The 14877-nt window shown below is 44.8% G+C and overlaps 1 protein-coding gene across 2 annotated transcripts; it reads left to right on the top strand.

Annotated features, from left to right (window-relative positions):
- The first annotated feature begins 287 nt into the window (after nt 1–287).
- On the top strand, nt 288–14767 carry kcnk4a (potassium channel, subfamily K, member 4a). Of its 2 annotated transcripts, none has more exons than XM_030108463.1 (8): nt 288–333; nt 3267–3391; nt 5355–5715; nt 8436–8553; nt 8702–8862; nt 10176–10362; nt 11277–11413; nt 11513–14767. In XM_030108463.1, exons 3-8 carry the CDS (start codon nt 5527–5529, stop codon nt 12515–12517), a joined length of 1797 nt encoding a protein of 598 aa, XP_029964323.1. In that variant the 5' UTR covers nt 288–333; nt 3267–3391; nt 5355–5526; the 3' UTR covers nt 12518–14767. The 2 variants fall into 2 exon arrangements, with proteins under 2 accessions (XP_029964323.1, XP_029964314.1); XM_030108454.1 differs by having other exon boundaries at nt 3267–3401.
- Nucleotides 14768–14877: the final 110 nt, after the last annotated feature.

Here is a 14877-nt window from a genome sequence, read left to right as displayed (position 1 = left end):
CAGGAAACTCCAGGCCTTCTGCTCTTCTTCTGCAGCGGCGGCACTCAATCACGCCCGCAACGATGGAACGGACTGGACATACACTCACAAGCCCCGGCCTCATCCCTATCTTCATCTCCTCCTCCTCCTCCTCCTCCTCCTCCTCATATGATCTGCAGTCCTCTGCCAGATTGATGTAGGTCCTCCAGGATGGGGGAACACCTCCCAGGGGAAAAAAAAAAAGAGCCATGCTTTTTCACACACACACACACACACACACACACAGCTCACGCTGAGAGAAAGACACATGTTGCACGAGGAGAACTTGGACTACAGCGTTTCTTCAAGCTGAAGGTAAGACGTGTTAAAGAGTGTCTCGCAGAGGGCTGATGCACGGTTCTGTCAGTGTTCTTCAGGGAAATCTGACCTCATTTGTGTATTTTTACCGTGCACGTCACGGGACTTCTTCGAGCTTCTCTCCGAAAATGTTTCTCTTTAATTGCCGTTTACCAAATTTAGTAACGTACCGTCTCATTGATTTAAAATAAAGGAGACGAGCAATCTGCTCCGGCAGGAGCTCAGCCTCGATCCCGAGAGCAGTGCAGCCGATGAAGAGCAAACTTCAGGAACGGCTACATGTTGAGAAACATGCTGGTCTTTCTCTGAACGCAGCAGCATTTGATGAGCATTTCAATACAAACATGCCTTTCTTCTTCTAAACGCCCCGGAGCAAACTGGCAGTTCGTTTATCTTCCTCTGTGCTACTTCTGTGGCTGGAAACAAGTCCTATCATTATTTTTGAGGGTCATTCTCTGCCTGAGCAAGAAATCAGAGAGGCCAAGCCGTAACCTGTGATCTCCTGACGTCAGCCTCGGCTCGTCCCCCCCCCCCCCCCAAAAAAAACCCAGGCAAATACTTTCTATGGCAATTACAACTAAAAAGAAGCTTTGTTTTCTCTACTCACTGTAAATTCTTTATAGGATACTGTCCTTACCCACAGAGAGATGAAAGGGGTGAACAAACATCTTTGTTTCTCTTTGCTGTGGTTAAAAAATGCATGTTGGCCAAACAGGCCTTTTTTTGTTTGGTGTGCAGGCGTCTCACGATCCGCCGTGTGTGGAGGTCCGTGGGTTTGCCACAGGGAAAAAAGAAGCGGTAGAAACACACAGCTGCAGAGCTGGTAGTTCACCGAGTGCACATAAACCAGCAAAAATGTGAACTCTCACAGCTCAGTGATGAGGACAAGTCAGCAAAAACTGCAACACGTGAAGATAACCGCGCTGGTGACGGCGGCGAGAAACAGAAGAACATTGACGCACGAGAGTCTGGTTCCGATAATCAATTTGCTCGAGTGGGCAACCCAGTGATAGCTTACAGCTCTTCACGGTAAAAAGACCGAACGCAGCTTTTTCTAAATGGTGTCTTACTTATTTCTTTATTGCAAAAGTTTGGAAACTGCAGTACTAACTATGAAATTAAGTGTATTTTGAAATACATGATAATTTTTTCCACTATTTACTGACATTGAACTTATTTTAAACAAACGTCTTAGTTTTTGATAAATTCTGACAAAGATGTTTGAATACTGATTGATGTATGTCTAAATAAGCCTTAACATCATCCGCTGCTGCTGTCCCGTTATCTCAAAACACTCACTTTATATCCACAAGCTGTTTCTTAACAAATTGAAGAAAAACTTATTTTAAAGAGCACTTGAAACAATATCTAAATTCATCATCTTTCAGGAAAAATAAAAGTTTTATAAAAGTGTATCTGAATCAATTATTATAGGACACAGTTAGTTACCATTACAAATGAATAATTTAACTAAATATTAAATGAGAAGCTGTTCTTTTGCTCTGTTTGTTTTGTGCTCCTGTTGGTTTCATAGTACCGCGTTGTGTTTTCATTGTTTAACTCTCCTGTGCTAAAATACTGCTTGTAAACACACGTGAGCTCATGGAGAGAGAGAGAGGAAAAAAAAAAAAAAACAGAAAGAAATATGGTGTGAACCTCTGCACGCACGTCATCTCTTACCGAGGAGTCTAAACAGCCTGGTGAGGTAATGACAACCCAGAGAGCGGAGGAGGGCACTGGGGGAGTTCGAGCTGTTAAAATGGACACAAACACCAACATGACTGTGCTTCGGCTCAGTCCTGCAGTCTGTCTCAGGTTGGGGAGATTTTTCTTGTACACCTGCCCTGAATGGAGGCTTAAGAATAGCCTGTATACATCATGTTCCTGCGTCTTTCCAAACAGCTCGCCGCATGATTTATGACCCCACCTGCGCCGCTGTTTAGCTTAAGATTAGCCCCCTGCCCGTCGGCCACTTCCCCCTCTGGCTTTAACCCGCCCCGGCTCAATATCTTAGCAAAGGACCAAAATATGCCAGCGTGGGTTTAGACAGCGATAACTTATGGAAGCTCTCGGCGGTGGGTCTAGTGGGCAGAGAGCAGAGGCCGTCCGCTGAACCCCGGAGCCCGGCGGCGGCGGCGGCGGCGCGTGAGCCGAGGGTCAGACTCTGGGAAATCTCAGGACGCTGTCAAAGTCCAAGTGGAGGCGACCGGGCGGGCCGGCCGGCCGACCCGCAGCCAGAGGGCCCATAAATCCCGTCGCTGTTTGTGTGTGCGTCTGCCGCGAAGCTAAACACAGTTCAAAGAGGAGTAGGAGACACCAAATGAAGATTAGCGATAAACATGTTTTCCATTAATGTGGAGATGTATGTTTGGAGTTTGGGCAGAGAGGGGCGATTTCTGAGGCCGACGGCAGGGTGGCCTGGTGTTTGTCAGCATCTTCCTGGAGGATATAACCAAGTCTCTGAGGCGCCAACACCAACTTAATGCCACGTTGACTCCTCTGAAAGAGAGAGATGCGCAGCTTCGATGCAGAGAGATTCGGAGCTCATTCAACCCTCTATGGATGGAGGAACGTATGGGCAGCTCCTGTTCTCCACTCTGAGCTCTAATTCTCCTGGTCAAAGACCAAGAACTGAATATGGGAGCATAGAGGAGGGATAGATAACAGGTACAGCAAAACAAAGTCAAAGTAACACAAACAGAAGCCTGAATGGTGAATTAAAGGTGTTTTTTGTGCTGCTTGGTCATTGTCTACTGGGTTTCTGGTGCATGCAAATATTTCAGATCAGTAAAAAAAAATCAAGAATAAAGACAACTGGAGTCTTCTTAAATTTATATATGTTCAAAATAAAATTCTCAGGCTTTTCTTCTTTATTTTTTCCTAAGGACTCTGTGATCTGAACCTGATCAGTGTGTTTGTGTCCCTGAAAGGCTTCGGATGGCATCAAGCTGCGCCGGAATGGGAGAGAGCTGAGCAGGGGTCAGAGTCAAGTCCAGTTTTTCTCCATCACCTGGTTTGTGGAGCTGGTTTAACATGGGATGAGCTCCTGGCACCAGTGAGTGAAGGTATTGTCTTCATCCTCCTCCCGCTTATAAAACATTCTTATCTGCTGTGAAAGCAGTCATAGAGGCATTTGGGAGTGAAGAGCAGCTCCTTTTAACCTGGCGGCATTGCCACATTTGGCAGTGATCGCGTCGGACGCGGCGCACAGCACCTTTCTAAAAGTTCAAAGAGGCCCGTCCGCTCGCTCTCTGCTGTAGCTGGGGGTCTCGACGGCGTTTGTTCTCAGCCAGTTTCCTGGCACACTCCGAGTTTAAACAGGCCCGAACGTCACACACTGCGTCAGCGCTACACAGAGGAAATCATCTTTATCTGAGCACGACACATTTGTTTACCTGCCAGCTGAAAAAAGTCCCCTCACAAAGATTCCACGTCACGGTCGGTTGATTCAACATGGACCTCAAATAATCGTTGATATATGATGCTATACACCCAGTATATTTCTGCAGTTATAGGGGAAAATGTCTTCACCTGTAATGGAGGATACAATCCCCACGCAGTGTCAGTATGGGACACACAAATCGGATGTTTACCACTTCTAAAAAAAAAAAAAAACAACAAAACCCTGACCTACAATAGGATATAGAATAGGAAGTGAGGGGGCGTCCCCAGCCGCTCTGCTCAAAGGCACGTCCACCCTGGACAAGTGATCTGTCCGTCACAGGGCAAACAGGCAGAGAGACAACCACACTTTAGTCAACACTTAACCAAACAAACATGTTTTTGTTTCTGGAGAGGACATCCGAGGGCCTGATGGGAGCCCACACACACACACACACACACACACACACACACACACACACACACACACACACACACACAGGGAGACCATGCAAACTCCACACAGCGAGGTCTCAAGCTCTGAAGAGAACCGGGGAGTTTCCAGCCATGAGAGGAGACTGATCACCACGATAACGCTGTAATTACCAAATGACAATTACACAAGTGATCTTCCATTTGATGAGCACAATAGCTTCTCTTAATATGGAGCAGTGATCCTCACACAGCTTCTCTCTTTTATGCTCTCCAATAAATTCACCTTCTACTTCAAAGCGGACAGGAAAACTGCTGAAAACAGGCTGGAAGGCCGCTCAAGCAGAGATCTGCGGTTCAGATGCATGCACCATTTGTTCTTTTTGTTCTGCTAGTGAAAAGTAATTTTGGTATTGGTGATCCCTCTCGTCTCAAAGCGAAGACATGCCTGGTTATTGTGCAGCTTGTGCCTGGGACTCATTCTGAGAGGAGTTTGCATGTTCTTCCTGTGTGTAAATTATTTTTCTCTGGTGACTCCGGCTTCCTCACTTGAAAATACACTGCAGAGATTAATTGTTGAGATGAAGATGTAAACATATATGTGCTGTCTGCCTCTCTGTGTTTGTCCTGGGATGGACTGGCGTCCTGTCCAGGACGTAATCCGCCTTCCCCAGCTGGGTTCAGGTGTCTGGTTTTCCCAGTCCAATTAGTCCTGATTAATTCTGCATGAAGTTTTGTCCTTTGGTACTTCTGATTTCCGTTTATTTATCTGCATGGTCTGTTGGGTCTCACGTATAATCTTGGACATGATCAGTCTGTATCTGCGTATTGATCGTAAAACAGCCAACTCTGACTAACCTTCATCATGACTGCTCCTGTGTCCGCCACCTGACCGCGAGCTTTTCAAGTCTTCATTTTGTACCATTCAGAGGGAGATTTTGTTGTAAAACTGGCATGATTGTGTTGAATCAAACAGCTACAGACTCAGATTTGATCTGAATTGTAGAGTATTGGGATGATTCTTTCCATCACTGACTGATGATGATGTGATTCTAAAATCATTTCTTTGTGAATTGAAAGGAAGAAACCTCTGATCCCACCATCTGAAAGCTGTGCAGCCTTTGTTTTGAAACGCAGGTGGAAGAGTGAGTGTTATTGTACAGTATCTCAGCTGTCCTCTGCCTCTGCCTTTCTTTGACGCACAGATGTATAAATGTCTTCCAAGAACACTCGTGATTCTTATTTGGATGTTTCCGCGCTCGCACACACGTTGAGGGGACATCCTGTTTACGGCCAGCTGTGTCCCGGTGTATCCTGACTGAGAGCCCGAACGGACCCTGGACCCTGGAGGGGCCGGTGGGGGTCGCCTGGGAGAAAATGCGGTGCACCACCCTCACCGCTCTGCTGCTGGGGGTCATGCTGTACCTGGTGATGGGAGCGCTTGTTTTTCTGACCTTGGAGACGCCGAAGGAGACCTCGGAGCATGAACGTTTTCTCCAAAAGAAGAAAGACTTTCTTGTGAACAACACCTGCGTCACCGAGCTGGACTTCCACACGCTTGTCAAGGTAACACTGAGAAAACACTGAGCAAACTCTCTGTCAAGCAATAGTTTATGGCTACTTTTTTCTTCCTATGTAAAAAAAAAACCTCTCAGAGAAGGTCTGGCTGTGTTTGTGATGGAGGTGTGTCCCTCCCGTCTGGCCTCGGCTCGCTGGAGTTTGTCAGCTTTAACACCATCCAGCCAATTGTTTTTATCCTCACCAAATTTATCACCTCTCAGCACAGGCTGCGCTTCACGGCCCTCGCCTCTTTAACTGTATCCGCGCTCTGCCTTCATCAACGTGTGATTACTTAAAGGCACTTTAATGTCTCTCTACTCCGTGTTTACTATTTGTGCTGTTTTTCTCTTCTGTCTCTCCTCTCACCTCTGAAACAGTCTCTTCCTTAAAACTGTTTCCTGTGCAACGCGCTATGAGCCATTATATATTATAGAGTCGGTGTGCATTTGTCCATATATACAGATGCATGCATGCACATGTGCATTCTAAGTGACTGAAAAATAATGTTGTACTTTTGTTAACAGCCTGCATATGGCCATGCCAACAAACAGATAATCAGATAAGTCCACCATGGAGGGAACAGAATATAGCATTACAGTTTACAGAAACAATTGAAGCTTAGTATTATTTAAAATTTGTCATACTTGCTCATCAGCAGCATATTGTTTGTATACATTGTTTTAAAGTGATTTGGATTTGTGCAATGTTTTAGATTATCCTCGAGAATGTTATTCCATACATATCTTTTAAGTATGAGAACACTTTTTTTTTTTTTTTTTTTAATTTCCCTCCTCGGCTGTATCCTCCTTCCCGACCCTACAACATTTTTTGGATGTTTCCTGTTAGTATGTTTTGTCTCGCTCTGAGTAATATTTGAAAAGTATTGAATTCCACCAAATCCCTAAATTTTAAGGTACATGATTGTAGGAACAGGGTATGATCTCTGTATCCAGTGGTGTGGACCGTTCTAATAGCCTTTTTCTGCAGTCCGACCAATGCATCTGTGTTGATTTTATATGTGTTGCTCCAAACCTATGCACAATAACTGAGACACATTAGAATAAGTGAACAGTCAATAGTTTTAAGAGCTTTTTTGTTTAGAAAATAGTTCACTTTCCACATTAGGGCCACATTTTTTGGCAATCTTGGATTGACTTTTAGTTATTTGCAGCTTCCAACTGATTCTATGGCTGTGAGTAACTCCCAGAAATGTATGTTCATAAACTCTTTCAATCACAGTATCAATTTTAATTTGAATATCAGTTCTAGCTCCACGCTTTCCAAAAATCATGAACTTAGTTTTAACAACATTCAAGGACAATTTATTTTTATATAAAAAAAATTGTTTTAACTTTCCCATCTCTCTTTGTTAATCTCAATCATTAGTTGTTGTTTGTTCTCCCCAGAGCTTATTATTGTGGCGTCATCAGCAAAAAGAACAAACCTCAGTCTCTCTGAAATTAAATGTAAGTTATTAATGTACGGAAAAAATAGTTCTGGTCCTAAGACAGTGCCCTGCGGGACTCCACAGGTAATGGCTTTGCAGATAGATTTAAACTCACTGATCTGTACATACTGCTTTCTGGCTGTTAGATAGGATTTTACCCAGTTAAAGGCAATACCCCTGGTTCTGCTTGCTTCCATTTTTCATAATAAAATGCAGCGGTTCATCGTATCAGTTCTATGAAAATTCCAACTGAGCGCTTTTTATTATAAAAGTTATTATTGATTTATTCTATGAGTTATAATGCGTCATTTTTAAAGCCATATTGGTTTTCATTTAGTATTTTGTTTTTCTCAATGAATGTTTCGAGTCGATAAGAAAATAATTTTTCTCAGATTTTTAAGAACTGTGATAAGACTGATATAGGTCTATAAGCAGGAAGAATTGTATTTGGTTCCGTTTTTGTGAACAGGTATTCCTTGTTGCAATTTTCATTTGATCAGGGAATTTGATATTTGAAAAGGATCAGCTGTAAATGTGGGACAAAGATTTGGAAAAGCATTAATTACTTTTTTGACTATTATAATATCAAGATCACTATAATGTGTGGATTTTTTTTTGTTTTGTTTTGTTTTTACATTTGCTAAAATTATTGACTATTTCTTTTTCAGTTGATGTTTCAAGAAAAAAAGAATTTAGATTTGTAGGGAGACAATCATTCTCCCAATCGAAGCTTGATGGTGCAGTTGTGGCTGCCAGTTTAGGAGCTTTGAGTTTAATACGTCTCCAAAGGGGAACTGAATTGAATGATATAAAGGTTTAAAGTGTGATCTTTAGAAAGGCTGACAACAGACTATTAATGCTCTCAGTCAAACTTTAAAACAAAGAGAAGTGATTTGATTACATTACATTGGCTTTAGATGCAACAGAGTTTGCTTTTTTAAATAAAAATAAAAAGGAGAAACTCAAAGATAATGATAATAATGAAGATATTAATGATAATAGTCACTATTTGTGGATTACCTTTAGAAACCACCAGTGTAAAATTGCTCAGGCTTCTCTTCAGGAGTACTACCACCTCATATTGTCCTGAAGGAGCTCAACATGTTGAGTGCATGAAAACTGAAAGTTGATTCGATGACCCCACTCCCCAGGAGTCCCACATCATAAGATCCGCAAATCATGAAATGCAGACACAATGTGAAGGTAATTAAGGGAGCAGAAATATCAGGGACTGAACGGACATTGTGAGCATATTCTCACTAAGCTCTCTTGCGTGCAGGGAGTGTTTTCTGCCGTGGAGGCAGGCCTGGATGTGAGCAGCCTTTCTGCCAACCTGACCACCCGCTGGGACATGGCCTCCGCCATCTTCTTCTGCGGCACCATCATCACCACCATCGGTAGGAGGCAGGCAGGCAGTCTTCTGGTTAATTGAATCTGTGAACTCAGTCAATATTTGTTGAACTCTGACATAAAGGTGTGTGAAACCTCCCTGAGGTACCTTTGTCTGGAACCTCTTTATATAAATCTGATATCTGTATCCAACAGGTTTTGGGAACCTGTCTCCTCATACGACGTACGGCCAGCTCTTCTGCGTGTGCTACGCGCTGGTGGGGATCCCCATGTTTGGCATCCTGCTTGCTGGAGTCGGGGATCACATGGGGACGGTGCTGCGGAGAGCCGTGGCCAAGATTGAGACCCTCTTTCTGGTGAGAACGATCTGTGCCACTCTGGAAAGAGTAATCTATTTGTTTAATTGTGCTTTATTGTGACGAAAAAATACTAATGTGGGGTTGTAAAATGTGGCAGCTTCTTCACAAACTCTGAAAAGTGTCCCTGAAGGTAACATTTTGTGGTATAATGTAAAAACATTTTTGCTTTAATATCTACAGTGGCTTGAAAAAGTATTCAGCCCCCTTGAACATTTCAGTATTTTTCTCACGTTATAGCCATAAATGTAAATGTATTTTACAAGGATTTTATATGACAGACCGACACAACATGCCACACAATTGTGAAGTAGAAGGAAAATGATAAAAGTTTTTCTTTCTTTTTTTTTTTTTTTAACAAATAAAATCTAGTGCCTAGAGCCTTCAGAAGTCACCTGATTAATGAAAGAAGTCTGACAGTCTAATATCAGCATGAATCCAGCTGCTCTGTGAAGACCTGCAATGTTTTTTGGAGAGCAATCATCATGAAGACCAAGAGACACACTCGAGAAGTCAGGGAGACCGATGTGGAGTGGCTTAAGGGTTAAATTATGCATAAAAAAAAACTTGGAAATCCTCATAGGGCACCGTGTTAAAGAGTATAACACAACAGCAACCTTTCCAAAACATGGTCGTCAACCTAAACTGACAACAAGGAGAGCTATGAGCAGAGAAGCAGCCGAGAGGCCCCACAGTAGCTCTGGAGGAGCTGCAGAGATCCACAGCTCAGTAGGACAATCTGTCCACAGGATATCAGTCGTGCACTTCACAAATTGAGTCAAAGGAAACCCTGTTTGCAGTTTGAAAAAAAATCATGCTGCAAACACAGCAAACGAGTTGAGGAAGGTGCTTGAAAACTGCACATCACCCTGAACACACCCTCCACACTGTAAAGCACGGTGGTGGCAGCATCATGCAGCATCGATCCTTCTCTTCAGGAGAGACAGGCTGACTGGTCAGAGGCGATGGGAAGATGGATGGAGCCAAATCCAGGACAATCTTAGAGGAAAACCTGTTAGAGTCTGCAAAAGACTTCCAGCAGGACAACAACCCCAAACACACAACCACAGCGACATATTCATGTGTTAGAATGGATCGAGGCCTTCATCCAACTGAAAATCTCTGGCATGACTTGAACAATGCTCTCAGCACAAAGAATCATGCAGCATCCTGTATCACGTAAAATCCAGATAAAATACATTTGTGGTTGTAATGTGACAAAATATGGAAAAGTTTAAGAGCTATGAATTCGTTATTCAAACCACCATATTCATATTTCCCTCAGCATCTTCTGCTCTCTATCCCTCACACAGAAACGTAAAGTCCGGCCCACAACGGTGCGCGTGATCTCAGCCGTCCTCTCCATCCTGATTGGCTGTCTGATCTTCCTCGCCGTGCCAACAGTCGTGTTTCAGGAGGTGGAGGAGTGGACGTTTCTGGAATCGCTCTATTTCGTGGTCATCACTCTGACCACCGTCGGCTTTGGAGACTTTGTGCCAGGTACGCGCACACATCCCCACCTCATGACTGGATTCACACGGTGAGGAAGTGTCGTGGTTTCAAATCTGGACGTCAAACTTCACACGAGAAATATGGATTATCATAAGAAAGTCCAGATTCTTACGTACATTTTGCACTTGCTGTGATTAAACGTCGTTTTATTTTCTTCTAGTCTCTAAGACTTACTGCAGTTTAATAACAGAAAACAATCAATTCATTAAATTGTTCTTGATTTCAAGAGGCTTTGTGGAAAGAATTTCTCTTGTCAAGCTTCATCGACATCAGATTAACTTGTCTTTTTCAGTTTGGAAGAATTCTTCAGTACTAAAACAGGACGAAGAAGCTTCTTGTTAATATCCTGCCTGCTGCAGGTTGATCTGTGACTCAGCTCTGATATCAAAAGATAAAAAATAAATGAATGTAGCAGATCCGTGAGATCAGACTTCTCACCATGTCCACAGTCTTGACACACATCAGGTTTGTACACATTTCCCAGTCAGCCGTGAAATTTTCAAAAGAGAGAAATACCACTCTTTATTTCTTTATTGACTTTGGATCTCTCAGATGTAAGAAGTTTCTGACATCTGACACTTTCAGTTTGTTGGGGTCTCTCCAGGTTTTGTGGAGTGTGATGATCATTTACTGACATTTCAGCTGGGTTATTTCTGTGTGGAGTTTGCATGGTCTACCTGTGCAGGCGTGTGCTTCCCCCAGGTATTCCAGGTTGGAAAAACATGCATTTGAGGTTAATTGGTGACTCTAAATTGCCTGTCGGTGTGAGTGTGAATCTGTCCGGGAATCAGTCTACCTTCGCCCAAAATGACCCTACATCAGCTCTTCCTAACCCCAACCGCAACCCCAACCCCCCCAACCCTAACCCTAAATAACTGAAAGTCCTCGTTCTCCGCCTCCAGGTGGGGGTACTAAAGACGGCAAGATCTTCAAGCCTCTGGTGTTGCTGTGGATCGTGTTCGGCCTGGCCTACTTCGCCTCCATCCTCACCATGATCGGGAACTGGCTGAGGGTGCTGTCCAAGAGGACCCGCGCTGAGGTGAGATTAACTGAGCTGCGCAGCAGGAATGTAAACCAAGAGAAGAAGAAGGGCTGTAAATCTTCCCTCCGCCGCTGAGTTTCTGTCTCTGTCCGTCAGATGGAGGAGTTGAGGGCTCACGCCACAGACTGGACGCAGAACATGGACTTCCGTATCCCCAATCCGCTGGAATTCAACGACCCGTTCCTCCTGCAGCGCCGACGCTGGAAGCGCAGCGAGCGCCGACGGATTCGCCGGGGCGCCCAGTGCACTCTGGGATACCTGGTTCGAGGTGGCTCTGAGAACGGACACCTCCCGAACCACTGGGCCGGTTTGTCCAACTCCTTGAGCCAACTGGACGCTCAGTCGTCGCTGGAGAACGCGGGGGCGACGAAGCCGAAGCCGCAGGGCGGAGCCGCCCCAAGAGCGGCGCCGGGACTGAGGGCCGACGTCCCCGAGGGTCTGCAGGGGCCGGGCAGGGCTTTTCCTCACCTGCTGGCCCGCTCCTTCTCCCTGCCCGTGGCCCGCTCCACCGCAGAACTGAACTCCGTAGGAACAGCCATGCAGGGAGCGTTCCCCTCCGGATCCGAGTCTCCGTTCGACTCCCGGTCAGAGGGCTCCTCGGCGAGCTCCTCCTTCTCGGGGCCCCACAAGTTCCCCGCCGGCAGCGCGGAGGAGGGAGGGGCCGCCTTCATGAACACAACTCAGGAGACAGACAAAAATGTCCCGACGCAAAACTGTGACTCTGTAGAAAATCATAAACACTCGTCTGCTCTGAGTTTCCCGCCTTACTCCGCCCCTCACCTCCCCTCCATCCTCTCCGTCCTCCCTCCCTCCCCGGACACCGTCGGCGCTCCGCCCCCCAGCTGCCAGCTGCTGGACTTCTTTGGGGAGAACCTGGCGTACATCGACGAGTCCTCGGACACGCTGAGCGAGCGCGGCCAGGTGAGTGAGGAGCGGAGGCGGCGGCCAAGGAAGCCCAAGAGGAGGAGCATGAGGAGGCAGCTGTCACGCACGTGGAGCCCCCTGCAGGTGAGGAGGCCCAGCATGCAGCCGCCATCCAACCCCCCAACACCTCCCCCAGACTCCCCCCGGTCAGAGCAGCGGACGCATTCTGCACTCTGACAGCAGTGCCAAAGTCCAAATACGTGTGACAGTAAGACTAGAGACTCGAGGAAATCGATTGGACATTTCTCACTGTCACGAACGTGACGTACGTGTGATTATTGTGACGGCAGGACTAAAGAACACATAAAGAGGTCAAAAAACAGCAGCAGGAGTTCCTGAATTGTGCCTCAAGACCAGCACAGGTGTACTGCAGGGATGCTGCTCTGCTGTGTTCGGACTGTTTACATGAACGTCAGTCATACCATCCCAGATATGAAACCAAATTTACACATGATTTCTAAACGGACTCAATTTGCTGATTTTCATTTAGACAAAGATTTAAAATTGTATTTCACACTCGCGCACGTTGGCCACATCATCTCCACCTGAAGCCGTGGACACAGTACAACCACTCACATTCTCTGCTACAGACAGTTTAAAAGGGTTAACTTCCACTGCATGACTTTAGACTGTGATTGGAAACACGCTCACGTACAGGGAGAACATGGAATCATGGTCTGGCTTCCCTCATTCTCTTCACACCAATCGTTTTCACAAGCGTTGTTAAGCCGCATTATACCTACTGGGTGTGCACAAATCTTTAAAGTCCATTTAATTTGCTCACCTCGACATTATTTTTAGTCCAGGATCTTTTAAATAAATGCACAGGGAGATAAATCTAGACCACACCTGCTGTGATCCATCACAACGTGCAGCTGCCTCATGAGTCACAGCTCCATCCAAACATTACTCAAAATAATTATCTACTTTGTTCAGGCGGTTTTCAGCTGCTTTGCTCCGTCAGCTCTCAGCAGATGTACTCAGCAGTAAGCCTCGGGTCTTAGCTGCTTCGAGGGTTTGACTTCTGGAGACCTGAGCTTTAAATTCAGTGCAGCTGTTTACATCAGCGGCGGGCCACCTCGCTTTAACGGCCACTTCCGCGAAAAGCAGGCAATCTTTCAAAACGCTCCGTTCAAAGACGGAAGCAGGGTTTTAAACAGTTAATGATATGTATTTAAAGCTCTCTGGGGCCGACACCAAGTAGCTAAATTGATCGAATTACACATCAGGATCTGGGTGGCATATCACTTTGGTAAGAGAAAAATATTCCCGGGGAAAACCCTGCAGAGGGTGGAGAACCTGGACCTCATTTTACAGCCATCGTTCACCGTCAGACCAGCTGCCACGCACAGGTTTACACATCTCCTTACATCAAACTGCTGGTTCAGGAAACTGCTACTGAACCTGCTCAGAGGTTAAATGGGGTGAGATGAAATCAGTCAGACGAAGAAAAAGTGTTCTCTCTTCCTCTCTCTCTCTCTCTAAAAAGAGCAGCTAAAGCAAAGCTTAAGTTATTTGTGAGTTTGTGGTTTGTACCTGCTCTCCTGCAGTCGCCGTTGGCAAGGCTCGGCCTGTGACCACTTCTGGTCTCGGCTGATAGTCGCTGTGTGTCCTTTTATTTTCCTACATAAATAATTGTGCGGGTTTTTCACGTCTTTTATATGCAGGCTGTCCTCAGATGAACCCTGCTGGATGCGTCACGATATCTGAACGTGACCCATTAAAGTGACGCTGATCAGACCCATCTTAACACACACAGTTATTTAACAAGAACCAGACAATTTGGGGAATATTGTGATGTTCCAGTGGTTTTCCATTAATTTTTTTTACACCATTCTTAAGAATAAATGGTTAGATTTTAAAGGCTGTTCATAAAATTACTTCAGAATTCAATCCCAGTGTCATTAAAGGACATTTTAATGAATAATGAGAAATATTTTGCTACTATTTTGACCATCTCCAAAGAAACACCTCTTAATATAACTTCCAACAAGTATTCTGTTTATGTTTGAAAAGGGACATTTGTACCAGTATGTGATCTTTTTGTTTTATTCTAAAGTTAAATGCCTTACTGACTGTGGTGAAATTCTGCTTTACTGAAGGCAGAGGGGCCAAACTCGACATCGACCTTAATGTTTATCAGGACTTTCTCATCCTGTTTGTTATGGCTGTCATGCATTCATATTTTTTTATTCTGGAAGAAATGCAGAATGCAGACTGCTAAAAGGACAAATGCGGTCGAGGGTTGAGAGGTTCACGGAGAAGACACAAAACAGAAGCATTTCTGCAGAGCGACTTTTGAGGGTCCACCGACACACAACAATGCAGGATGATCCATAAAGCTTAGTGGCTTTGAAACAACATAGTTTTTTTGTAAAACCTTTATACCCCACCAAAAATTGGGCATATCGTGTATTTTTTTTTTTATTTGTGCCATTTGCTTTTTTCAGCCTTTTATTTTCCCTGTTCCAACATTTTCGGGATATGTTGCTGCAGTCAGATTAAAAATGAGCTAATATTTTCCATGAAATGGTAAA

Source organism: Salarias fasciatus, chromosome 2, assembly GCF_902148845.1.
Source record: "Salarias fasciatus chromosome 2, fSalaFa1.1, whole genome shotgun sequence".
Classification (NCBI taxonomy): domain Eukaryota; kingdom Metazoa; phylum Chordata; class Actinopteri; order Blenniiformes; family Blenniidae; genus Salarias; species Salarias fasciatus.
This window is presented reverse-complemented; position numbering and strand designations above follow the sequence as displayed.

Excerpts from the sequence above, each read along its gene's own strand:
- kcnk4a (XM_030108463.1), top strand. The coding sequence starts at position 5,527 with ATGCGGTGCACCACCCTCACCGCTCTGCTGCTGGGGGTCATGCTGTAC. Across the intron at positions 10,363-11,276 it reads CTTTGGAGACTTTGTGCCAG|GTGGGGGTACTAAAGACGGC; the intron begins GTACGCGCACAC and ends CTCCGCCTCCAG. Across the intron at positions 11,414-11,512 it reads CCAAGAGGACCCGCGCTGAG|ATGGAGGAGTTGAGGGCTCA; the intron begins GTGAGATTAACT and ends TCTGTCCGTCAG.